This window comes from Cynocephalus volans, chromosome 7 (assembly GCF_027409185.1).
Source record: "Cynocephalus volans isolate mCynVol1 chromosome 7, mCynVol1.pri, whole genome shotgun sequence".
Lineage (NCBI taxonomy): Eukaryota > Metazoa > Chordata > Mammalia > Dermoptera > Cynocephalidae > Cynocephalus > Cynocephalus volans.
In genome coordinates, this window is record NC_084466.1 from 161,142,830 (window position 1) to 161,170,012 (window position 27,183).

At 54.0% G+C, this 27,183-nt stretch overlaps 1 protein-coding gene across 1 annotated transcript in view; it reads left to right on the forward strand.

The window, feature by feature from the left end:
* Window positions 1-14,740, forward strand: part of LRRC27 (leucine rich repeat containing 27) — a 38,169-nt gene extending 23,429 nt beyond the window's left edge. The window contains exons 8-11 of the mRNA XM_063102708.1: window positions 2,485-2,581; window positions 5,527-5,645; window positions 8,100-8,229; window positions 14,388-14,740. Coding sequence (XP_062958778.1) covers window positions 2,485-2,581; window positions 5,527-5,645; window positions 8,100-8,229; window positions 14,388-14,531 — 490 coding nt within the window. The 3' untranslated portion in view covers window positions 14,532-14,740. The remainder of the gene's footprint in view (window positions 1-2,484; window positions 2,582-5,526; window positions 5,646-8,099; window positions 8,230-14,387) is intronic.
* Window positions 14,741-27,183: the final 12,443 nt, after the last annotated feature.

Genomic DNA, 27,183 nt, shown 5'->3' on the forward strand with positions numbered 1-27,183 from the left:
CGCCGCAGCCAGCCCACCGCGAGCCGAGTCGGCCAGGTGGTGCGACGATGAGGGGCTGGAGCAGCGGTTTCTCTTCAGTTGCCTTCTGTCCTCATGGGGCCTGGTCTGGCTCTGGAAGCTGAGCTGTGCCACACGCCTCCGTGGTCTGAGGCTCTCTGGCTTTGCAGCCCAGCGTGGCCACCTCCTGTGTGCAATCCTCCCCTTGCCAGTCCTCCCCATGGCCTCCCCATGCTGGTCCTCCCTGTGTCGGTCCTCCCCATGCGGTCCTCCCTGTGCTGGTCCTCCCGTGGCCTCCCCCTACCTGCCTTTTCTGCTGTATTTTCCCCCAGTTTCTTATTTTCCCCTAACCTCTTCCTCTGGGCCTTTCCCTCACATGGCCGGTGGGTCTTCGCTAAGGGTTGCTGTTCAGAGATAGTGTGGTCATCAGCCATGTCGTTCTTGCATCGCCGTGACCCCCTAATGCTGGCCCCGCCTTGCGGGCTTTGTGGTGGCTGCTCAGGGCCCTGTCCTCAGCACCTTTTCTGCCCTCCAGCTCCACTGACCGCCTGGCTCCACCCTGCTTCGGGCACTGGGAGGCCGGCCGCCCTGGACCACACCCGCAGCACCCCCGTGCTCCTCACCTGGTGGTTGGCTTTGGCCAGTGGGGGACCCCAGCAGGAGGGCAGGGAGAAACGGGAGTGAACGCAGAGTCTGTTCTGCCAGCCGCTGGCAACCACCCCTTCGCTGGGCTGTCCCTGGGCCTGGAGGTGCCATAGCCTAGCCATGACCAGCCCTGTTTCCTGCACTGTCCCTGTGGCTCACCCACTCTCTCCCCTCCCTGAAGAGTCCCATTGTGAATAAACCCTCCTGAAACCGTCCCACTGAGCATGCTGCCGTCTGTTTTCTCTTGGGATGCTGATGGATATGACTGTATTCACAAAACAGATTCTGTGACAGGTCACTGGCTATCATCTACATCCAGGCAGACTTTGTAGTTGGCTTTTTTCCTTCCATAAAAGGGTGGGTGACATAAGCCCTCAGACCTGGTCCCCTGCTCTTGGGTGTTGTCCTGGTGGGCAGGGGTGAGGCCGAGTGACGACTCCCTGGCTGCACCAGGAGGGCCAGCCCCGCAGGACAGTGCCCACTGTCACTGGCCACAGCTGCATGGCCCAGGGAGCACCTTTGGTGCCTGCAGATAATGTGTCCTTCAGGGAGGGTCCACAGGGCTGGGTGTGTGGGTCACCACGTGAGGTGAGCCCCTCTGGAGCGACCCACCTCCTCATGGGCTGTCCCCGCAGGCCCACCCCTCCTGCCTCAATTTTGCCTGTTTCATGATGCCATTGAATGAAACTGGCCATCCTTGGATAAGTGCTTTCTGCCTCCATTGCCTGCTCTGCCCCTTGTCCCATGCTTGAATCCCACTCACCCCCTCCTCCCAGGCACGGTGCCAGCCACAGTGGGGTGACAGGGGTGAGGCACCTGGCACAGAGCCAGCGTTGGGTAGTGCGGCTTTGCACCTGCCCCGGCTGCCCTGGGCACCATGGGGGGCAGCAGGCAGAGGGTGCGCACCCATCCACGCAGCGTCGGGCTTGGGACCCAGGATGTCCTACACTCCTGTGCTGAAAAAACATCTCACGTATAAAGAACAACTAAAACCTCCCCTCCATGTTTTCCTTCCTTGAGCCCTGGGCCGTTGTCCTGTGGCCTCCTTGGTGAGCAGCTTGGGGAGGCCCTTCGTGTGGTTCTGGACTCCAGACACAGCCCCCGGGGCCCTTCATGTCACCCAGCTGAGAATGTCACCCCTTTGCTTCCTGAGGCATGGGCAGGGGCAGGGGCAGGTCCCTCGTCCAGGAGCGCAGATGTGCTGAGTGGAGGACCCAGGCCCCGTCTCGGCTGGGGGTCCAGGATCCATGCAGGCAGGTGACAGGGTACGGCCTCGCATGTGCAGAGGCTCTGAGAGACACCAAGACCTGCTGCAGGACGGAGTCCAGGCAGATGCAGCCAGGCTCTGCTGTGTCTGATCCGAAGCCTCACCGACTTGCATGGGGGCCCCAGCAACAGAGCAGTCAGAAGGCGGGAGCAGCGGGTGGAGCCCAGGACGAGTCTGAGGTGCTGCCCAGGCATCTGGGCCAGTGATGGAGCCATTTGCTGAGGAGGGAGGAGAAGATGAGGCCATTGTGGGCAGGCTGGGGAGGGACACCAACCACCGGCAATTCTGTAAGATCCAGGAGTTGGTTGCAACTGACAGTGGATCACAGGGCCACACATCCCCAGAGCCGCCCAGCTGGCGCCCCTCCCTGGAGAGGGTCCAATGGCATCCGTGGCTGCTGGCTCTGCCCACGTCACGTGGGAGAGAGGTGGGGCTTCAGAATCCCACCCGCGATGCCTGCGAGCCCCACCCAGCATCTCCCCACTGCAGGCGGACAGACCAGGGGTCGAGGGCTGCTTGTACAAAGCTTTAAAAATGACAGAAATGACACTAACAGCATGATGTGTCTCCTCCAGAGACAAGAAGGCACTGCAGGAGTGGAGAGAGCAAGCCCAGCTGATGAGGAAGAGGAAGGAGGGGCTCGGCACATGCCCGCCTCGATGCAGGAGCACGGTGAGAGGCACTGGTGGGTGCGCTGGAGTCGTGGCCAGGCACCGGCGGCTCACACCTGCTGGGGGCTGCGCTGTGGGGTCGTCTCACGCATCCTGGGGGTGGCGGGCGCTGCGCCTGCACCCCTCACCAGGGAGCACTGGCCCCGGAGTAAGTGACCTGCCCCAGGCCCCAGCCGATGACGGCCCAGGCCCACTGCCCACTCCTCGCAGCAGGATGGCGGCTCTTGTGTCAGCCTCGGAGGGCTTCCCTCCTGGCTGTCTGAGGAGTTAGGTGCTGGGGTGGGAGTGGCGAGGAAGATTTGAGGAGAGAGATTGAAAGAATAAGTGCGCAGCCGTACACCTGAGGCTGAGATGGGCCCAGGTGTCTTCCTGGGCCTCCTCCCCTGGTCTCCAGGCCTCAGGAGGCCAGTCCATGAAGCAGCGGCCTCCGTGGCCTTGTCCCTGATGCTGGGGTGGCCAGCCCTTGAGCTGCGTGGCACAGGGTTCCCTGAGGGCAGCACCTCCTTCCGTTCCCCACACCATTTGGGACTTTAGTCCAGCCTGGCCCTGGCGAGGGCACGGCCTGGAGGCGGAAGCTTCTTCCTCCAGGATGCGCTGGCCTTCTCCATGCCGGGAGCGCGGCTGGGCAAGTGGGCTTTTGACTTGGCCACAGATGCTTTTTTGGTTCTTTATTTAGGAATTGTTCCCCGTGTGTGACCCCAGAGGCCAGGGCTTGCCTATGTGGCCCCCTGAGCAGGGGGAGGTCCCTGAACCCCTGGCCTCACCCACAGTGGGGAAAGTGTCCGTGCTGGCCTGCAGGCGGGGTCTGCTGGGATGGTTAAGGAGTCTCTTTTTTTAACTTTATATCAACTAATTTTGGACTTACAGGAGAGCTGCAGAAACATTGCAGAGAATTTCCACACAGCCCTCCCTCAGTGTCCCCTATGCAAGCGTCTTACATAACCACAGCACAGTGCTGAGAATTAGGAGCTCCCTGGCTTCTCCACGGACACCCTCTGGTCCAGGTCCCCTGTGGCATGTGATCCTCACATCCGCAGTGTCCTTCAGGCTGCAGCTGTGACCTGATTGACACCGTGGGGTAGGATTGGTCAGTTATTTTTTTCAGCATCTCTCACTTTGGATTTGTCTGATGTTTCATTGTGGTTGGGCTGAGGTTTTGCATTTTGGGCAAGAGTACTTCAGAAGTGGCATTTGTGTTTCTCCGTGTAGCGTGTCAGGAGTTCATGGCATGGATTAACCTTGATCACTATTCCAGGAGTGTCTGCAGTTTCAGCCTGCAAAGTCACTGTCTCCCTTTATGGCTGAAACATGCTGGTGGGGGGGGGGGCAGGGTAGGCTTTGGGACATGCAGATTTACTAATCACAGTGTCTGTCGAGGTCTGGTCTATAGCACGTGGGATCCTGGTAACTGAGTTGTTTTGTCAGCTAACGTTTTCCAAGTTGCCTTTGTCCATCTAACCAAAACAGTGGTTTGTTAACTAAAAAAAAAAAGAGAAGAACAAAACAGTGGAGCCTTTTTACCCTAGCAGAACATCCCAGTGAGCAACAGAATTTGCAGAAGTGGAGTTTTTCAGGTTTGGGTACATTGGGGTCTTGGGCCCTGCCCTCTGGTGCAGGCCCCCCTCCCCCAGCCAGCAGACACTGCAGGGGCCCTGCCACCCCTGGCTGGTCCTCAGAGCACTGGGCTGGGAGAGTGACATTTGCCACTTCCTGGACTGTGGCTCAAAGGGGACCTGGGTTCCTCCCTTTCAAACAAGATGTGTTAATGCATGCCACACGTGGGTCTTTCTAAAGAAACCTTCTCAGGAAGTAGAATTAGGACAGTTTTTTCTCTTAAAGACCTCTAGACCCTGAAACACTGTGTCCTGCCTGTGAGGTTTTTACCTTCCCTTTAGGGTTGAAGAGATATCAAAACCACCATTAACTCCAAACTGTGAGTCACCCGTGTGGCTACCAAGGAGGATGGACTATATACAGTGTCTCTTGACTTGAGAGGCACTGAGAGAGTGTCCTGAAAATTGCAAGCTGAAGCAGCACAAGCTGCCTAGCGGTGCACAAGAGCTCGTGTGGTCTGCAAGAACAGGCATGGCACTGCTGCGTGAGGAGGGCAGCTCGGGTGGTAAAGGAGGGACGGTGGCTGCGCGGTGTGCACTTCTGAGTCCCGTGCATCGTGCACTGTGAGAATGCATGCGTTGATTGTACGGCTGCTTAAAAAAGAAAAAACATTTCTAGAAATTCTGCTGTCATGAGATAGAACATGCAGCCAGTGAGTGCCGACAGCCTAGTGAGCAAGGAGCAGGCACCAGCGGCACTGCTGCTTGCGTCTGGGGGTGGAGGGGAGGTGGGTGGGATGCTGGTTAATGGGGCATAACTGAGCCTGACTGTTCGTATACACATCTGGAAGGAGCACGTTTTCACTCGGAATTACAGTGGCCTTTATTAGGAACAACACTTAAGTTCTGTAAGTTTTCAGCTTATTTGTGCCAATTCACTATGCCATTGATCCAAGTCCAACCAGCTTTATAATACAAGCTTTCTAGCTACGAGACTTTCTGTTTTTCTCACTCTGTGTTAGCACTTATGAATTAGCTTGAAACTCAGTGATTTAAAAATATGGCGCGATCTGTATGAGTGACTCGGGGCCTGTTTTAGACAGTGTATTTTATATCTGCCTTACCACCAGGGCACAGCAGCGGCCTTCTGAGCCCACCCAGGGTCCTCTCCACTCTGCCTGCCCCTCGCATTGGCCCGGGCTGTCGGGGAGGCCTCTGCAAAGATGTCCAGATGGAGAGCTGAGGACCCCTGTGTAAGGGATGTCCACCTCTGGGCGGCCGTGCATTAGCCTCTTCGAGGATGAAGAGCAGCCCCAAGCACCTGGCAGATTAGCTTTGAGTTAAAGCAGTTACTTTCCTGGATTCCTAAAAACACCGTCTTGCATTTCCCTAGGTGGTGTTAAGGACTCCATTTGCCACAGATCTGACAGATAATGGGAGAGCACCAAGAGATCCACGTGGAAAAGTGAAGTGCACCAAAGAGAAAGTGTCACTAGCAAGTAGAGACAGAAGGTTGGTGACTAGTGGTGACTTGGTCCTCCCAGGGCTTGGGCACCCGCTGCTGACATGGGCATGGGCTGAGCGCCCCAGAATGTCCAGGCTTGTGGTGGGCTCTAGGGATGGGAGGGTGAACTGAATGACGTGGTCCCTGCCTTCAGGGCCCTCTTGTAGACAGCCACAGTCACGTTGACCCCAGGACTTAGAACATTGCCCAGGCCTTGTGCTGTGGACGCTGCTGTGGGTCCTGATGGAGGCTTGAGATCTGCCCTCATCGGCCCCTGTCCTGCCCGCCCTGAGTTCTAACCTCACTCCTTCCAGCCCTGACTTCCTTAAACCTGACACTCAGGGCCATGCTCAGGCTGTCCCCCGAGGGGATGCTGGGCAAGGCTTCTAGAGCCATGTGGCCCCACCCACGAGAGACTTGTCACAAGAGAGGCAGGTGGGGCAGCAAGGCCGAGTGTTGATCCAGGTGAAAAAAAGGATCCATGGCACAGGATCCCTCAATAGTGACTGTGGGGTGGAGGAAACAGCCAGAATCAGGAAGTCGCATCAGGAGGGCCGGCTCACCAGCACTTGAGACACTTTGGGATTTGAGTCTGGCCAGATGGTGTCAGGTGGGCTTGTCATCCCCCAGAGAGGCAGAGTCAGCAGCTGGTCCATCTAGGATCTTCGGTGAGCTGTGTCTGGGTCTGGAGCTCAGGAGAGCAGGGAGGGGTGTTTGGGACTCATGATGCCAACCTGGAACCAAAACTGTGGGGAGAGTTGGGGCTCAGAGCCGTGGACAGCAGCGTTGGGGCAGACAGAGAAGCGGGCTGAAGAGGGCCGACCAGGCAGGAGGGTGTGGGCGGCCGTGGGGAGTCCCTGGAGCAGGGTGAGCCCCACAGTGCCCTGCGCTCATCACCTGACATACAGAGCAGTCAGGGCACAAGGGGGGAGTGGGTCCCTGGGCTGGCATCGTGGTGAGGAGAGAGCCCGGCTGTGAAGGGGTGAGCAGCGGCTCTGGGACCCTCTTCACTTCGTCAGCAGCGTCTCTAGTTTTCTGTGTTGACTGCTTCTGCAGCATGCCTTCCTGGCCCTGATGCTGACTTAGGGTCTGCACCCTGGACACGGCCTTTGAGCCCCCTTGCACTCCCTGCTCCCCTGAAGCCGTGGTCTGTATTTAGACCACCCAAAACTACACTGTGTGGGCATCTTCTTGCCCAGGTGCCTCACACTCAGATTCTTCTGCTTTGCACCTCCCAGGTGCATTGGGAAAGGTGAGGGGGCCTGGCACTATGGCCAGAAGGGCCTGAGGTGTCAGTACCCACCCCCCAGCCCTCCATACCTCTCTCATTTTCCTGGCTGCCCCGTCCTGACCTGCACTCAGCCCATCATGGGCTGCAGCCCAGAGCCTGCAGAGGAAGCTCCTGCACTGGTCTCAGCCCAAGCAAAAGGGCACTGTGGAGCTGCTCCCACGGGCACCAGGCCATCCTCTTGGCCCAGCCTGCACGTCCCACATTGCGATCTGAGAGACCTGGAGGAAGGTCACTATGGTGTGAGATGTGGACAGCAAAGGGCAATGTTTTGTCCTGGAAAATTTGTTCTCCACTGATGCCTAGAACATTTGGAGACGATCTTGAAGGTCAATTGAGTTGGATTAACTCTCCAGCTACATGGAAATAGTTTGGACTGAAACCTATGGCATCAGAATGTTCTGTTCCTCCAGCGAGTCTGTGTTGCTGTCCAAGGTCTTTAAAAAGTTCACAGCAGACCATGGTAGCCTATTGACCTCTCCCCAGCACGCTGGGGCACCAGTGATCAGCAGGGTCTCAGTCACCGAGATGGTGCACACCCTGGCGCCAGGCCCATGTTCTGCAGGACTCAGAGGTTGTGCTGTCTTTCCCACAATTATCCCGGAAAGCAAACCAAAGCAAACCCTGCTGATGGCGGTGGGGGTCCCCCCCACCCCAGGGCTCTACACTTATACCCACCACCCCTCTTACAGCTCCTCTGTGCCACTCTCTGCCATCAGGGTCATCGTATTTAAAACCAAAGAATACCAGCCTCCAAGCCCCAAGCCCCAGTACTGGCAAAGAAGGTGTGTTTAAAATCCTAACTTACGACAGTTCTCAGCTCCTATATTTTAGGGTTTAGTAACCCTGTGTATTTTGAATAAAAAACAGACATACTGTTTTCCTTCATGTGACACAATGTGCAATGACCTGAACATGTGATATCCTAAGTGGATTCGGAGTTTTTAAAGTGTGGTGTGTGTTCTCTGAAGAAGGGGTGGAACAGGTGGCCCAGGCACCGCCAGCTAGTGTCTGCAGGAGGACAGGGCGACCTCGCGTCACCACATGGGGGACTCAGCACTGCAATTCGATCTGGGGAGAAAAGGAAAATTGTCTCTCCTAGATGAGAATCAGAGTTGCCAGGTGAAGAGCACTTGTGTGACACCACGTTCCTCACTGTCCTTTGTTTTCTCAGCGTCGTCCTCGAGGGGAGCTTAGAAGAGAAGATAAAACAACAGCTTCGGCAGATGCAGGAACGAAGGCGGGGCTTCCGCGGGACGGCGCCACTGGACGAGGGAAGGCAGGCTGCCCAGGACTTGCAAGTTGTAAGCGCCTGTCAGCTCTGCTTAAAAAATTTTTAAAAATCGAAGGGAACTTTTTGTGTCTTTTTGGAACATGCAGAATGTGTTTAGTGTGTCTTATAGCATGAGACATTCCCAGTTAGGGTTGGTCAGATGGTAGAAAACGTTTCAGCTGCAGTGTGAGCCCTCAGGTGTTTGGGCCCCCTGGCAGGACCCAGCATCTCAGCAGGGGGCTTTTGATGGCCCGAGTGGCAGGATGGGGACTGCGACCAGTCCACTCCCATGTCCATGGGGTCCTTGCTCAAGGCTTCACACTGGGCAGAGCCAGGCTCTGGGCCCAGGGCTGGCCATGAGCAACACTGCCACAGAGAAGGGCTTGCCTCTGGCTGGACTTGGGCAATGCACCCCCCGTCTGTGTGGCAGCAAGGCTGATGCTCATGGGGATGCCAGTGCTCCTGCCTGGGAGCCCCCAACACACAGCCACCCACTGAAATCTCTCCTTCATGACTTGAAATTAACCATCTTCTGCCAAGCTGCTGTGGGTGTTCACATTCCACAGATACTGATGAGCACCTGCCTGTGCCTGGAAGTGTCCTCATGATGGGAGCAGAGCAGGGTTGGACACATGGCCAGCTTGGCCAGCGGTGGAGGGAAGCAGCAGCTCCCTGACCACGAGTACCTGGAAGCCTGCGTCCCCACCCTGCTCAAGCCATGGGGACAGTGGTCTATTCCCAGGCTCCCCAGGCTCCTGGCCTATGGGGCTGTTCCAGGTTGGCGTGCCCTGCCCTGATGCAGTAGCTTCAAGCCCCTGTGCCTGGGTCGAGCTGGTGCTGGGCTGCATCCTGGCTGCCCCAGAGGGAGTTCCACCATCCTAGGGGAGGAAGAGGTCCCTGTGTTCCCATCCCTGCAGCCCACCGTGGGCTCCCTCTCTGCTGTCTTCCTCTTCTTGAGGATGGGGGTGGGGAGGGGTGCAGGCCAGGGGTGGGACCACTTCATGGAGACCTGTCCAGCCTATGACGCCTCTTCTCTTTTTCTCCCCAGCCCAGATAATTTTTATCTGCCTTTAGATAAGCCTTTATTCTCTCTAAATCTTTTGTTTATGGGTATAACCTTGTCCTCAGACACCCAAAACCCTGCTTCTTAGAGCTTCCAGACATCTGTGTCTCAAACCAGTGCTTCAGATTATGGACTCAGAAGTCTATTTGGTATTATGAACAGCTCTGTGCCCACAAATTTGATAACTTCCATGAATGGATGAATTTCTTGAAAGACAGCATCTACTAAAACTCACACAGGAGGAATAGACCATCTGGATAGGCCTGTATCTATTAAATAAATTAGATCAATAATTAATAACCTTCCAAAACAGAAAGCACCAGGTCCAGATGGGTTCACTGGTGAGTTCTACCAAACATTTATGGAAGAAGTTACACTGATTCTCTGCAATCTCTTCCAGAAGACAGAAGCAGAGGAAACACTTCCTAACTCATTCTATGAGGCCAGCATCACCCTAATAACCAAAGGCAGACAAAGACATTGCAAGAAAGGAAAACCACAGACCAAATCTCTGATGATCACAGAAGCAAAAATCCTCAACATTCACAAGCTGAATTCAACAGTGTATAAAAACAATTATACACTGTGACCAAGTGGGATTTATCCTAGGTGTGCAAGGCCAGATCAGCATTCAAAAATCAATTAATGTAATTCATCACATCAGTAGGTTAAAGAAGCAAATGAGTAGAGGCAAACTTCCTCAACCCGAAGAAGAACACCTTCCCCAGTGGTCTAGTGCTTGGGTAAATTAAAAACAAAACAAAACAAAACAAAAAACCTACAAAAACTCCACAGCTAGCCTTGTGCTTAATAGTGAGAAACTTGAAGCTTTTCCACTAAGATGAGGAGCAAGTCCAGGTGTCCTCTCACCACTCTGTTTCAACATCCCGCTGCAAGTCCTAGCTAATGCAATAAGACAAGAAAAGGAAATAAAAAGCACACTGATTGGGGAGGAAGAAACAAAACTCTCTTTGTTCTCAGATGATATGATAATCTGTGTAGAAAAAGAATTGACCAAAAACCTCCTAGAACTAATAAGTGGTTATAGCAGGGTTGCAGGATAGAAGGATAATGTACAAAAGTCAACCACTTCCCTACGTACCAGCAATGAACAGGGGAATTTGAGATTTAAAACAATACCATTTACAATAGCACCAAAAAAAAAAAAAAATGCTAAGTATAAATAACAAAATTTGCACAAGATCTATATGAGGAAAACTACACAACTCTAATAAAAAACTAAATAAATGGACAGATATTTCATGTTCATGCATAGGATGACTCAATATCGAGATATCAGTTCTTCCCAATTTGATCTTTAGATTCAGCACAATCCCAGTGAAAATCCAAGCAAGGTGCTTTGTGGATATTGACAAACTGTTTCTGAAGCTTATAGGGAGAGGCGGGAGACTCAGAATGCCCCACACGGTACTGGAAGAGAGCAAAGTGGGGGGACCGACGGCCCCAGCTGCAGGGCTTACCCCAGAGCTGCAGGAAGACGGTGTGGTATTGTTCAAAAGACAGGCCAATAGAACAGGGAGCCTAGAAATAGACCCCCACACACATGGTTGACTGATTTGACAAAGTAGCAAAGGGGATTCAGTGGGGAAAGGATAGTCTTTTCAACAAGTGGAACTGGAAAAACTGCAAAAAGCAAACAATAAAGAAACTAGACCCAGATCTTATTAACTCAAAATGGATCATAGACATAAATGTAAAATGTGAAATTATGACACTCCTAGGAGACAACATAGGAGCAAGCCTAGGTGGCCTTGGGTATGGTGGTGACTTTTTAGATAAAACACCAAAGCTATGATCCATGAAAGAAACAGTTGATTAGCTGGACTTCATTAAAATTGAAAGCTTCTGCTCTATGAAAAACACTGTCAAGAAAATGAGAAGACAAGCCTTAGACTTGGACAAAATGTTTGCAAAAGACACATCTAATAAAGGATGGCTATCTAAAATATACAAAGAACTCTTAAAAAGCTTAACAATAAGAAAGCAACCCAATTAAAAAATGGGCCAAAGATCTGAACAGACACCTTATCAAAGATATGCAGGTGTCTCCACAGTATATGTCATCAGGGAAATGCAAACTAAATGTAATGCTACACATCTCTTAAAACAGCTAAAATCCAAAACACTGACACCACCAAATGCTGGTGAGATGTGGAGCAACAGGAACCCTCATTCATTGCTGGGAACATAAAATTGTACAGCCACTGTAGAAGACAGTTTGGCAATTTCTTACAAAACTAGTTATACTCTTATCATACAACTCATGCTCCTTGGTATGTACCCAAAGGAGATGAAAACTTATGTTCACAGAAAAACCTGCTCCTGGATGTTTACAGCATCTTTATTCATAACTGCCCAAATTTGGACACAACCAAGATGCCCTTCAGAAGGTGAATGGATAAGTGAACCCTGGTACATCCAGACGGTGGAATATGATTCAGCAGTAAAAGGAAATGAGCTGTTCAGCCATGAAGAGATGTGGAGGAACCTTAAATGCATACTACCAAGCGACAGATGCTGGCCCCAAAAAGGCTGCCTACTGTGTAATTCCAACTCTGTGACGTTCTGGGAAAGGTGAACTGTGGAGACAGTAAAAAGATGAGTGGTTGCCAGAGGTTGGGGTTGGAGGATTGTTAGGGCAGTGAACATGCTCTGCTTGGTTCTGCAGTGGTGGGTACACATCATTGTCCGTCTGTCTAAATCCATGGAATGTCCAGCGCCAAGAGGGGACCCTGACATCAGCTGTGGACGATGTAGGTTCATCAACTGCACCACTTTGGTGTGGGATGAAAACCTCTCTGAAAAAAAATTAATTTTTAAAAAATGTGTTTGGAAACCCAAAACCTGAGAGCTGGCTCTATGTTCCCCACAGTTCTCCTGTCTACCTCCTTCCCAGACTGCCCTGGTCACCCCCTGAAAGGGGCAGCCCTAGAACACAGGCTGGTCTCAAATGCCCACCCTGCCCAGCACGCCTCTCCATTAACTTTCACAGCTGCCACTGAGCCATTTCCCAGGCCACAAAACCACGACTCCAGGACTGGCCCAGCGATGCCATGACTGGCCCAAGGCAACACTGTAAATACTGGAGCTTTGAGTCAGACCCGAGTGCGTCTGAATCCAAAGCCTGTGTCCAAGTCCCTTGAGAGTTCGCTTTATCTTGAGTACCATCTCAGTGTTTTTCTGTGATAAAAAAAGTGTGTGTCAAATTTCCCATGAAGTATTCAAGCCAGCAGCACTGAGAACCTGCTGGCACAGCCCATCGCCTCCAGCCCGCCGCCAGGTGCAGCCTCCAGCCCCGAGGCGGCCAGCGTGCGTCCATCTGGCCAGGATGGCCCACCACCCTGCGTCTTGGCTTGGGAGAGCCAGAGGTAGGATGGATTTTAAAATTCCCAAGGATGCAGTTAGGATCAGACACTGATCTTGCCCTGGAGGAAGGCATCCTGGTGCAACAGGCAGCAATGGTCACTCCGCAGCACCGGCCCACCCCTGCCCCTCTCCCTCTCACGGGTGCTCCTGCAGGGCCAGGTGGGGGAGGGCTCCTCAGGCTCCAGCCCTGGGAGCTGTACTTGCAGACGAGTCACTCCGTCTGGTTGTCAGCTCTGTCATCTGGGCCTGAGCATACAGAGGCCAGCACGGCGTGGCAAGAAGAAAAGAAGAAAGCCACCTAGTGGTGCCATGTGAAGCTCCAAGAGAGAGAAGTGTCAACAGGAAGTAAGATATTTCATTCCACGGAACCAAAGCACAAGAATACAAAGCTAAAAACAGGGATGGAGCCAAGAGGTTCGACAGCTAACAGGTGTTCCAGAAAGAGCAAGTGGAGGGGAAAGGCCCAGCACGTGCCCAGCACCGTGGCCCCGCGTCTGGGCCCAGGGCAGGTGCAGATGCCTGGAGGTCCCAGGGAGAGAGGACAGGCCCACTCAGGACTGCAACCAGGAGTGCGGCCTTCAGCGGCCCAGGGGAGCTCTGAACTCAGTCACATCACCAAGGTTGGGGCCGCACAGAAGAAAGGCATTCTCAGACATTCAAGGACCAAAAAATGTCACTTCCCACACAGCCTTTCTCCGTCCTACCAGAATGAGGGAGCAGACCATGGGAGCGGAGGATGAGTGTCCAGGAAGGGTGCAGTGGCCCGCAAGAGGGATCCAGGGCCCCGGGGCTGTCTGCCCGGTGAGACAGGAGCCCATCCAGGGCCCCAGGGGGCCTTTCTGGGGAACAAAAATCGGTAGGAGGATTTGAGTGAGTGAAGGATATTGAGAGGAGAATTGGACAGGCACAGAGAAGACAAAAGGAGGCAGTGATTAATTCCACAAAGAATACAGATTTCTGCAGCAAACTGTAACCAGCGAGTGCTTACTGGGTCAGTGGCCCACGGTATTCACCTCGTCGTGCTGCTGCACACCCTGACTAAGGAGTCCGCAATTGTCATGGGGCTGTTTTGGCGGGGGGCGGGGTGTCGTAGGGGTCTCCAGGGTGCTGGGCTGGAGGTGGAGGTCCCGCTTTTGCCCCTGAGGACATAGACCTGAGGGGGCAGCAGAAGGCCCCAGGTCGCCCGTCCTTGGGGAGGGTGGTCGGGCACTGCAGACACAAGTGCCCACTGGGCAGAGGTGGGAGGGAGCTGCTCCGTGACTGCTGGTGGCTCCTCGGTCCCACCTTTTTCTGGCCAGTAGGTTGGCCGGGGAACATGGCATTTGGAACAGAAACCTCTCGGAGCCCCTGATGTTCGGTTTCTTTGCTGTGGGGTGAGGATGGCCGGGGGGTGGTCCCAGCCTCCAATCCCATCCATTGACTGGCATTTATTCAGAGTACTGTCTGCACAGAACACTTGTCAGGGGGCTGTTGGGGACACCAGGATGAGTGGCCCTCATGTCTGCCTCAGAGGTTGATGTCCTCTTGTGGAAGGAAGGGCTGGGAGCTGGCTGGGAGCAGGCTGCTCGGGGCCCACCACAAGGGGCCAGGCCATCACGCAGCTGCGTGGGCGCCTCGGGAAAGGAGAGCGGCTCTGCCCACAACACACCAGGGCTCCACGCGAATCTGCACCAGGGAAATGGGACATCCTGAGTCCCGCCAGCCAGCCTGACTTTCACCTCCTCCTTTTCTCCCAAAAGGCCAAAGAGCTACAGGATGAAGTAATGAAACTAAAGGTGGGATTGACCTTGAGCCAAGAGCATCAGTTTACAACCCTCACTGGAAACCGTTTGCTTCGCCCGCCAGCACCACGGCCTCAGAATAGATTTTTTAACACGAGATAATAAGAATCAGAAAATGCTTGCGGATGCTAATGGCGCCTGGTGGCTGTGCTAATGGAGACATCTCCAGACGTGAGAGCTGGCTCGACACTGATTTCCTTCTCAGGCGGTGGGGTGAGCATCAGAATCAGTGCTATTCTTATGATTTATTCACGAGTAGCCTATTGTTTTTAATAAAATTGTGTTTCTTTCCTGGGCTGTGGAAGGTTGAAGCTGCATTAAAAGAAAGAGAATACTGTAGACGAGCCGCACTGTTTTCATTTCTATCATGTTTGTGCCAGCCCAGCCGACAGTGACTGGAATGTCAGCACCTGCCCCTCCCCTGCTCCCCCGTCCCCGGCAACCCCGGTCACAAATGCAGTCAGTTTTCACTAACTTACTTCTGTTAGGCTGGTTCACCTGACTTCTGCCGAGTCAGAGTCCCAGCAATTCCATCTTTAGCTGGGAGGTAGGGGGTGGGGGTTGGTGACAGCCACAGGGGCTTCAAGGTGAGCATTCACCCTGTTGCCTGCCCAGCAGTGGTGTCTCCTGACCACTCAGCCTGCACATGGCGTGGTGACGCCCAGCCCAGGGCACAGCCCTGCCCCTGCCGGGTCCTGATCTGCCCACCACAGAGCAGCACTGCACTTAGCAGTTTTCCACCCTGGCTGCTCAGATTCCATGCATTTGGTCTCCTGCACTGAATGCGTGGTTGGATGTTCAGCTGGGGCTTAATCTTGAAAACAACTTCGATTTCTTTAACAATTATAGGACTACTCAGACTTTCAGTTTCTTTTCAGGTCAATTTTGGTAAATACGTTTTTCAATGAATTTTCCCGTTTTATCCATGTTGTCAAATGCATTAGCATAAAGTTCTTCGTGATATCCTCTTATTTTTAAAGGTCTGTAAGATCTATGATAATGTCTCCTTTCATTCTTGACATTGGTGCTTTGTCTTCTCTCTTTTCCTTTATCAGTCTTGCCAGGGATTTATCAATTTTGTTAGTCTTTTCCCAAAAAAAAGCAATTTTAGGCTTCATTGAGTTTCTCTGTTGTATGTGTTTCCCGTTTCACTGATTTCTGCTTTTTCATTTCCTTCCTTTCTTTGAGTTTAATTGGTGCTTAGAGAGAAATTTATCACTTTTAAACCCATGTATTAGAAAAGAAAATATGTGTAAAATCAGTAATCCAAGCTTCCAACTCGAGAAGCTAGCCAACATATTCATTATCTCTTGCTGCATAACAGATTATCCCAGAACTTAGCTGGAACAACAAACGTTTATCACCTCCCACAGCTGTAAGGGTCAGAAGGGGGGGTGGCCTGGCTGGTCTTTCTGGTTAGGGTCACTCATGCGACGGGAGCCAGCCTGTTGGCTGGGCTGCCTCACTTGAAGGCTCAGCTGGGGCCAGAGGACCTGCTTCCAATTACTCATCTGGTTGCAGATTAGAGAACATGTTCCCCATGATTTCAGTCCTTTGAAATTTTGAAGACTTCCTTCATGACCTACCGTATGATGTACATTGGTAAACGTTCCATGTGTACTTGAGAAAAATGTATTTTGTAGTTGTTGGGTATAGTGTTTTATGTATGTCAGGTCAGGTTGATTAATCACGTTGCTTGAATCTCCCATATCCTTACTGATTTATTTACATTTGTTCTATCAGTTATCGAGAGAGGTAGGTAGCATTTCCAGCTATGATCATGAACTTGTATATTTCTTCTTTTAGTTATGTCAGTTTTTGCTGTATGTATTTTGGACCTATGTTATTAGATGTCTGCAGTTTAGGATGGCTTTTTCTTCCTGTTGGTTTTGCCTTTTTATCATTATGAAATATTTCCCTTTACTTCTCATTTTTAGTTCCTGCCTTGAAGCCTATTTTGTCCGATGTTGATATATAGGCATACCCCTGCTATTTTGGTTAGTATTTACATGATAATCTTCCATTAGTTTACTTTCAACCTTTCTGTGTCTTTATATTTAAAGTGCATCTTATGTAAACATCATACAGTTGGACCTTATTTTATCTAGCCTGTCAATATTTGTTTTTTAATTAGAGTGTTTAGTCCACTTACATTTCAGGTAGTTGTGCACAAGGTTGATTTTAAGTCTACCATCTTGCTATTTTGTGTATCGCATATGTTTCTGTTTCTTTATTCTCTCCTTGCTGCTTTCTGATTGATGAATCAAAACTTTTTGTTCTATTTTATCTGTTCTCTCAGTTTTAGTAATATCTTTTTGTACTGTTCTTTTAGGTGTTACCCGAGATTATGATTTGCCCTTGATTTAATAGTCTCTGAGTAGCTCTGTTGCTTCCCACACGGTGTAGTAACCCCTGCGAATTAGTTCCACCAGCCACTGTCCTGCCCCTGTGCTCTTGCCGCTAAAGCTCTTCCTTCCGTGGCTGCGCAGCACAGACGTCCCTGCGTACATGTCCGTATTCTCCCCACACCCCCTGCTGGTACTCGCCACCTTCCTGCCGTTTCTTTGTACTATGATTATGGCTCAACTGGCAATAAATCCACTCAGCTTTGTTTGCATGAAAATAAATTTAGTTCACCTTTATTTCTGCATAGGATAGAATCCTAGGTTGGTGGTTTTATCGCCTCCTGCTCTGTAAAGATGTAATTCCACTGTCTTCTGGCTCTCATGAGCTGCTAAAAATTCAACTTCCATTGTTACTGTTGGATTGTCTTTTTTCTCTAGCTTTCTTAAAGATTTTTCTCTTTGGGGCCAGCCCGTGACTCACTTGGGAGAGTGCGGTGCTGACAACACCAAGCCAAGGGTTAAGATCCCCTTACTGGTCATCTTTAAAAAAATAAGAATAAAAAAGATTTTTCTCTTAATCTTTGGTTTTCAACAGACTGTGCTGTGCCCAGATGTGATTTTATTTTTACTTATCCTCCTTGGAGTATACAGAACTTCTCAGATCTGGGAGTTCATGTCTTTCATCGGTTTTAGAAAATTCTCAGCCACTGTTTCTCCCTGAGAGGGCTGGCCCTTTCCTCTGTTGGGTGAATACATAAGGTAAAGGTTTCATCACCTTAATCCAGTCAGGGCTTGAGCTGGGCTGAGCCTGGGTTGCAGCCTCAGTTAGACTCAGTTTACCTCTGCACTCCAGATCCTGAGGGTGGGACCTGCTGTGGGCCTGCTGCAGGCTCCCTCTGCCCCCTCCCTCCAGGACAGCCCCGCTGCCTCCCTTGCTGGTGCCACACTCAGCAGCTGACCAGGGAGACCAGCTGTGCCTGCAGGGTCCATGGGCCTCCAGCCGCTCTGCCCGTTTCCTGCCCGTTTCCGTTGTCCAGGTCTCAGCTTCCACTGCCCCAGCGCTCCGGTGGTCCCAGTGCCATGCGGTCTCCATGTCAGGCTTTCCCAGCTGCTGTGACAGTGGTGGCTCTCTCCTCTCCTCTCCAGAAGTCACCTGCGTTCCTCGCATTCTTCTTCAGAAATCACTTTGCTTTAAGAATATGTCTTATTAATTGGTGTAGAGGTGAAACTCAAAGACTATCAGGTTGTTAAAAATACAGGTAATGGAAAAATTCAGTGTATTAGTATTTAATGTGATACCTGATGTGCTCAGCTTTATTCCTTCCGACTTCACCTTTGCTTGTTTTGAGCAAGTTTCTGTCCATCCATTACCGTCCCGGCTAATCTGGAGCTCCTCTGCACTTTCCCATTCTTAACAGAGGCCCATTTCCTCTTCTTATAATCAAGCTGATTTTCTCTATTAATTTTTGAAAATTAAATATCATTCTTTCTCCTGCTTCCACAGCCCCAGCCCTTCCTCTTGCCACTCTTCCCTTCTCCCCACCTCAGAGGAGGCCTCTAGAATGTTCGACCCCCCCCACCTCGGTCAGTCGTCTGTCACCAGGAGAGGTGGACAGGTCCCTTGGAGGCTTAAAACAGAACCAACCCATTGTGTCCCTGGGACTCAGCAGGGAGGTCCTCCGGTTGCACATGGCGTCTGCTGGGGCACTGGCTGTCTGGGGGCCGGCTGAGCTGACAGGTGCACAGGGCTCCCTCACACGCCTGCTGCTGCGCCCAGGTGGCCTTGTGGGCCTCAGCTGCCTCCACACAGCCCCTCCATGTGGTCGCTCTCACTGGGTACCTGGGCTCCTGTGGCAGCTTGGGGCTCTGAAAGTGTGGCGGAAGCTTCCAGACTCTCATCAGGCTTGGGCCATACACTAGCACAGAACCAGCTTCTCCATACTCACCCGAAGGGTCACGGGGCCAGCCCAGGTCCACTGTGGCACGGGAGACTCGGCCACAACCTGCCTCCTGCCCCAGTGCCTTGCTGTGCCAGTCTCTGGGGCTCTCTTTTCTCCCTTACTTGAGTTTCTCCTCCAGGCACCCCGTTTCTAAAGCCTTGAGAGAGCACGTCTGTGACACGTTCCCATGAGCTCCGCTAGATCCCGTCACCCACCTCGTGCTGACACGTGCGTGGTCCTCAGGTGTTGCCCCGCTCCTAACCCTCTGTCTGCCCAGCGCTCTGGCCTGGACCTGGAAGTGCTGAGTCCCGTCCCGTTGTCTCTGGAGTGGATGCTGGGCTGTGCTAACTTCCCGCCCCCGACACGCGCAGGCCAGGCCCGGGGTGGGCGCTGTTTGCTTGGGAGCACCGCCTCCTGTTGGGAAGCGGGGTCTGCTCCCCAGCCTGGAGTCCTGGGAGTCTCTGGTCAGCTCCGCCTGCTCATCAGGGTGCGGGGCCAGCTCCTGCTCCTGCTCAGGAAAGCATCAGGGGCTGCGCCTCCACCTGCTGCTTCCTGTCGTTCTGGAGCCCCTTTTGCTCACAGGTCAGGCTGCCTCTGTCCCCAGTCATTAGCTTTTCGTTTCCTTCTTTTTGCTCAGTGTTTTGAGGTATTTCCCCTTCATCTTGCACACTCTGCCTTGAGCCCCCGTCAGTTCGCTCACTGGGGTTGAGTCTGGCTGCCAGCGACGGAGGGGGCCCTGGTCTCCCCTGCCCGCTTCTGGGCTGATGCTGCGGACACAGGCCCTCGCTAGCCCATCCCGAGGCACCTGCACGTAGTGTTGTGGCCCTGTTTCCTGGTATGTCCTGCTTCTCTGTGGGACAGAGGGAGGGCAAGACTGGCCATCACGTGAGGCCCACAACCCACCCCCCAGGTCCTGGCCTGGTCTTCCCGACGCTGTTCCCCAGACGCTCCCGGCCCTTGAGGGAGCACCCCGGTTTCTCTCGAGGGGTCCCGAAGATCCCAGAGCCTGCGGCCCCCACACCCCACCTCCCATCTGGCTCAGCAGGGGCGGGTGAGTGGGGCGGGCATGGAGGGCGCTGGCCGTCCTCGCAGGCCCCCAGTCGCCCCCTTTCTGGAGACCTGCCCGTGGCTTACCCGCCGCTCACCGCTTCTCCTAAGAACAGGCTCTAGGAATAACCTGGTGACTCCTCATTAGGTGGCTCCGCCCTCCTGCCACGGCCCTCGCTCATGCGTTCTCAGGTTGATTTTACCGCTTCTTAAAAACTCCAAGTCAGTGCCTAGTTCCTCTTCCTCCTCTCTCGTCCATGACACACATATCGAAGGCAGCGAGTGTCGCGGCGAGTGTCCCTGCGAGCAGTGCTGCAGCCGGAAGGTGTTGGTCATGTTGTCGTGGTGACGCTCTACAATTGAGTTTTCACTTCCTTTTTGGCTTTTGGGTGTAGAGGAGAATTTTGTTTCTGGATAGGAGGCATTTTTTCTCAACTTTTTAAATCAACTTGTTTTTGATTGGAGAATGCCTTTTAAACACGTGTCGGCATGTCCCTCCCGTGTTCACGGTGTCGGCCCGTGTGTCAGTGAGCGCCACTTGACTATGTCCACGTCGCGTGTGTGTGTCCCTGCATCCGCCCTTGCACTGAAAGACTTTGCACGCATCAGCGGCTCTCCTTCCACTGTCCCTGCCCATTTGGAGGTTGTGGTGTTTACTGTGTCATTGTCCCTGTGGGTCTCTTGTCATACAAGGGAGCTCCCTGTCTGGTTCTTGTCTGGTGGGTCCTGTTGGGGCCCCCGAGCTGGTTCGTGTCCACTGGCCTGGTGAGTCTTTGCCCACCTTCCACTCGAAGCCGTCCCGAGTCACCGTTTCTGACGCTCTCTGGTGATGACTCTTGAGGGGTGAGACATGCGCCCCGTGTCACCTGCAGGGCGCGGCACAGCCTGGTGCATGATTTTGAAGTGGAACAAAAGGCCTGTGCGTCAAGGAGTTTCTGTGAAGATGGTGCTGCTGGACGAGCCTTGGGAGAGGCGACGTCCCCTCTGGGGTGTGCAGAGGAGGGGCCTCCCGGCACAGGCGGCAGCCGGAGTGCGGGGCGGAGGCAGGAGGCAGAGCCAGGCGGGCACCTGTCTTCTGGAGGCTGCCCTCACCCACGCATTTCCCTACGGCCACTGAAACATGGTGGGGCCCTCAAGCCCTCCCCGTGGTCATCGGCTTTTGCTCAGCCCTCAGCACCCCATCCTGGCCCTCGGGGACCAGAGAGGGCCTGGTGGCTAGTTTCTGCTTGGCATGGTTCGAGGACCTGCCACAGGGATGACCACCTGCCTGGAGCTGACTTGGAAGATGCTCAGGGCCACTGAGGAGGACGCCCGGTGCCGTGGCCCCAGGACACAGCCCACCCTGACAAGGGCCTTCTTGACAGTCCCCGCAGCCAGCAGGGCCCTGTCTTGGTTCCTGTGCCCTCCTTGAATTCTGGGTGTCGGTGGGAGGTGGCCTCTTTCCCTGGCAGATTGGGGTGTCTTGGTGGGGACGGCTCCTCTCCCCGGTGGATTTGAGATGTCTGGAGGAGGTGACCTCTCACCCCTGTGGATTCAGGGTGTTTGAGGGGAGGTGGTTTCTCTCCCTGGTAGGTATGGGGGTCTGGGTGGAGTGGCCTCTCCCAGGCCCCACTGGGCTGCTGTGTCATTTCTGCTCCTGCTGTAGCTGCAATCAAGCTCCTCCTCCTGACTTCCCCCTTTTTTGCCCACTTGGGAAGTCCTTTTTTGTCTTGGGAAGGGAGAAGGGAGGCACCCGCCCAGAGCCAAGGCTGGGGACCCCCGGGGGATATGGACTGTGCTACAGAAGGGCAGGGTTGGTCTGAGTGGCAGGGGCTGGCTGCGGGGGAGCCTAGGGACAGCAAGCAGGAGCCAATCCTTGGAAGATGTCGACAGCGGTTGGCCGAGCCAGCAGGGGGCTCTGCTGTCACAGCAGGCATCAGATGAGGGGACCTGCCTCCTATGACCTGCGTTCCCCTGCAGGTGGCGCCTCGAGTCAGGGCGTGGAGCGGGCACACAGAGCTGCTGCAGAGCCGCCACGCAGGGCCATGGAAACGGGGTACACACCTTGTGGTGACGCCTCAGGCTGACAAACCATTCTGCAAAAGTGTCAGTCTCCCTGCCTTGACCAGGGGAGCCTGGCCCGTTGTTCCGGCTTCCTCAGTCCTGCACCTGAAATGAGCATCGGGGTGGGAGGGGCAGCCCCGCCCATGGCAAGTGCCATGTGGGCTCCCTGTGGCTTCATCCAGGTCTCAGAAGGCCATACAGTGGGAGCCTGGGCGTGCGCCCTGGGACATTGGGCAGAGGTGGAGTCCAGCTGATGCCAGGCAGACCCACGCCCTGGCCCTTGGAGGCTCTGGCCCGTTGGGAGGAGCACAGCCAGGCTCTCTAGGGCATGGACGGGGGGCCAAGGACAGGGCCCCATCTGGGTTTGGGAATGCCCCTGTCACCTCAGCAGCTTCCAGCAGATACAGCTGGACTGGATCTGTGAGGGCAGGCCACAGGCCTCAGGGGCTCCTGTCTCCCCTCCCCCGTTGGTGCTGTCCTGGTTCAGCCAGCCTGATGATGCAGGCGTGGAAGTGAGCAGGACCTCCCTGGGCTCGGGAGATGCTGCAAGCCCGCACTTCTGACATGCTCAGAAAGGCACATGTTCTGGCTGACCAGAGCCGATGGCCTCTGGCAGCCTGAGGCTTGTGGGAAGCAGAGCTCACTGGGAGACCCCGTCCCCAGCATGAAACCAGCAGCCTCTGCTCCTCCCAGGGTGGGAAAGAGCGATTAGGAAACAACTCAGGCTGCTTCACTCCGGGAGCAAAGGGCTGCCACCCCTGCCCTGGTCTTGCAGCCCTAAGGGCCTTCCCAGCCCTGTGACCACGAGCTCCCTGAGGTCACTCCAAGCAGGTGGGGTCTCCACTTCCAGTGGAGGAGCCTGGTGCAGTTGAAAGGGAAGCACGAGTGGGCATGGGGCTAGTTTCCAATAGTGGCAGGGGCGACTGGAGCACAGCCACCTCCAGGGCCCAGCCAGCCCCTGGGAAAGTCCAGCAGTGCCTCTGTGCAGCCCCTGGGTTTTGTAGATGGGCAGGCGCAGAGCCACACCCACCGCGGAGGGTTTAGGGAGTCCCTGCTGTGGTAGACGGGAAAGAGAGTCTGCAGGAGGCCCCTGGGGGTCTGCACAGGGAAGGGGCACAGGGCCTTTCCTGCTGCTGCTGCTGCCCACCTGGCCATCGAGACTCCTGCCAGGTGCCTGCCCTCAAGGCGGGGAGAAGGTCGGCTGGAGAGCAGGAGGCTGCCCGCGCAAGCTGGGGCTGCAAAGTACTCTTGTATGTAGGCTAAGAGGTTTTTCCCTAAGTGTCCTCAGATGTGGGTAACGAAACTAGTTTAATTGTGAAATATCGTGATGTTTTCAGGAAAGAGAAGCCTCACCTTCTAGTATGAGGTTTAACAAAACTGTCAGGTTAAAAGAAACTCACACACTCAAAAGACAGCTAATGAGGTGGTGAGGTACCATCGAAGAGATTACCATTGTACAGGTGCTTTGATGACTGTATGGTTAGAAGATGCGACTCTGGCCGCATGGTCCAGGGACAGGGTTGTGGGAAAGGAGACCCCTGCCTGGCAAGGTCAGGCCGGTCAGCTTCCTCCCAGAATACCCCTGGGCAGACACTTCAAGAAACTCAGTTTGGTCACCTTTTCTCCTCAGACCTCATTCTGTGCTCAGGCTGCATAAAGCAGTCAGAGAAGATGTGTGTCTCCAGAATGTTCCTTTCATGTACTACAAAAGTCTGAATGCCTGCTACAATCTAGGCGCTGAGCAAGGCACCAGGGCTGAAGTGGTGGGATACCGCGGGCCCAGCTAGAGGGGAGTACCATGATGGTGTTGGTGGTGGTGGTGGTGATGGGGATGATGGTGGAGATGATGGTGATGACAGTGATGATGGTGGTGGGGATGATTGTGATGGTGATGGTGATGATGGTGGTGGTGATGGTGGTGATGGTGATGATGGTGGTGATGGTGGTGATGATGGTGATGGTGGTGATGATGGTGGTGATGATGGTGATGGTGATAGTGATGGTGGTGATGATGGTGGTGATGGTGATGGTGATGATGGTGATGGTGGTGGTGATGGTGGTGGTGATGATGGGGATGATGGTGTTGATGGTGATGAGGGTGATGGTGATGATGGTGATGGTGATGATGGTGGTGATGATGGGGATGATGGTGATGGTGATGAGGGTGATCGTGATGATGATGGTGGTGATGATGGGGATGATGGTGGTGATGATGGGGATGATGGTGATGGTGGTGATGATGATGGTGATGATGATGGTGATGGTGGTGATGGTGATAATGGTGATGATGGTGGTGATGATGGTGGTGGTGATGACGGTGGTGACGGTGATGATGGTGATGGTGGTGGTGATGATGGGGATGATGGTGGTGATGATGATGATGATGGTGATGATGATGGTGATGGTGGTGATGGTGGTGATGATGGTGATGGTGATGGTGGTGGTGATGATGGTGATGGTGGTGATGGTGATAATGGTGATGATGGTGATGATGGTGGTGATGATGGTGGTGGTGGTGATGGTGGTGGTGGTGATGATGGTGATGGTGGTGATGATGGTGGTGGTGATGACGGTGGTGACGGTGGTGATGATGGTGATGGTGATGGTGGTGGTGATGATGGGGATGATGGTGGTGATGATGCTGCTGATGATGGTGATGGTGGTGACGGTGATGATGCTGATGGTGATGATGGCAGTGACGGTGATGATGGTGACGGTGATGATGGTGGTGGTGATGATGGTGGTGATGGTGATGGTGGTGGTGGTGGTGACAGTGATGGTGATGATGGTGATGGTGGTGGTGATGGTGATGATGATGGTGGTGATGATGGTGATGATAGTGGTGATGGTGATGATGATGGTGGTGATGATGGTGATGGTGGTGATGATGTGATGGTGGTGGTGGTGATGATGGTGATGGTGATGATGGTGGTGACGGTGATGGTAATGATAGTGGTGATGGTGGTGATGGTGATGATGGTGATGATGGTAATGATGATGGTGATGGTGGTGATGATGGTGATGGTGGTGGTGGGGATGATTGTGATGGTGGTGGTGGTGATGGTGGTGGTGGTGACGATGACAGTGATGTGGTGTTGATGGTGATGGTGGTGATGATGATGATAGTGATGGTGGCAGTGGAAATGATAATGTTAGTTGATTCTTATAGTGTCCTTGTGGGGACTAGTGCTAGGCTAAGAACCTCATGTATATTAACTCATTTAATCTGCAGGACAAGCCTATTTGGTAGGTATTTTCATTATTCCAGCTTTTCCAGCCTCATAGATGAGGACACTGAGGCACAGGGAGGAGACAGTCTCCCCAGGGTCACATAGCAGGACCCCAGCAGTCTGGCCCCAGAGGCCATGCTCGTGAGCAGCAATCTGCACCACCTCCAGTGAAGTTCTGGCAGGTTCTGTTCCCAGCCAGGCCTTTGAGATGTTTCCTCATGGGCTGTGGCCTTATAATCATCCTGACAATCCACGGGGCAGGGAGAAAGCTCCAGACCAGCCCCTGCAGGATGGTCAGACAGAAGAGAACCAGTCCTACAGGCCCACACTTCCCTCCCCAGGGCTTCCAGGTTGGAACAGAACTAATGCCTCCCAAGGATCTATGGCCTGCAGGAAGGTCCTGGCTCCCTGGCTCAGCGTTTGCAATGTGAAGACTGCCCTGAGCCTCAAAGGCTCCTCCCTGAGAAGATGCTACAAGGACTGTGCACCCAGGTTGGCCTCAGGGAAGCTTGGACTCCCTGCCAGACACCTCGGAGGGAGGACTAGTGTGCTTGCTGCTGCACTCCACTCTACACTGGCACCACCGATGGGTGCCAGCAGATGGTAAATGGTTGCTTAATGAAATCAGATGGCCCCATCCAGACCCTCATTCTCGAGGGCCTCATCCCGCCCCCTCCCTTGCAACAACTGCCATGGGCATGAGACCTACCACAGGCAGCCTGGGTCCAAGCATCAGGCCCATCCCCACCTTTGGACTCTAGGAACCAGTTCCAGAGAAGCCTAGGGAGGAGTCTCCTTTCCTACATGGCCCTGTTTTTCCTAAGTCCTGAAGCTCCTCTCCAGACCCAACCAAGCAGCCTGTGGTCACTCAGAGCAGCAGCTGCACATTGTCCCAGGGTGTCCAGGCTGTTCTTCCCAGGTCTAGCTGCACCTCACTGACCAGCATTAGCAGGTGGCCCTTGTGGGAGATACTCAGAGCAGCGAGCAGGGGACAGGCCCAGACACGGGGGCAGATGAGGTCCCCAAGGACATCCGCATTTTAATCAGGGACTCTAGAAACACCCACAACCTTCCAGAAACAAAAAGGGTGGTGGTGGGGGAAGCCAGTAGTGACCGGGTGGGTGGGACTGGGGCTGCTGGGATGAGGCCTTCTAAAGGCCACAATTTAAATTGCAAAACAATCTCCCTGTCTGCTGACTTTTTAATATTCTACCTAGTGAATAATGGGTTTTTTAAAACGGCTTCCAAGTTCACTTAAAAATACACAGTGCACTGCAGGGACCGGAGGGGCAGAGGCAGGGCAGTCGCTTCTCAGTGCTTTCCTCCCCTCTCCAACTGACTGCCGGCCAGGGAACCACCAGCTGTGGGGTGCACCTACTGGGCCCTCCGGTGCCCTCTGTGCCCCCCAACGCTCATCTATGGTCCCCTCGGACTCCCACCCCCCTCCACCCAGCCCTAAAGCCTAGCAAGTCCTCAGGTGTGTCCCCCGTCCCACCCCAAACTGCTCCTCCTGCTGACACCTGGGAGTTACCGGGAAGCCCCTCCGCTGCCGTCTTTCCAAGGCGTCCCCTTCTGTCCATCCCACCTGCCCCCGGCCCCCACCGCCTCAGCCCCTGCCAGCTGACAGACTCGTGCTGCCCAAACTGCTGAGGCCTGCCTCTGCCCCTGCAGCACCCTCCCGTGGGGCCACTCTGGCGTAGGCCTGCTCAAGGGTCAGCTCTTCCAAGCACTCTTTCCGGACCATCCACATTCAGTCCCCTGTGCACCCACCCCGTGCGGGGTGTTCCCCCACATTCTGGGATCTGATTCACACCGGGGGCTCTGTGGTCTGTGGGGCTGTCCTCAGTGCCCAGGAAGGGCAGTGCCCAGCAGGCATCTCAGGCACGCAGCGAGAGCTACTTGAGTGGCACCTGTGCTGAGCAGGTGGACACCCTCTGGCCAGCCCCCTCCCCCTATACACCAGGGACAGGACTAGGAGGGGTTCCTGCTGCCTGGCATTTCTGCTCCAAAGTCAGCCCCACCCAGCTCCGGGAGGGGGCGGATGCAGGCGCTCAGCGGGGGAGCCTGGCCGGGGCTGGAGAGGGGGCCGTGCGGAGGTGCGGCGGCCTCTGCGCAAGGGCCGTGTCTGCTGGAGTCCCCGGCCAGGGCC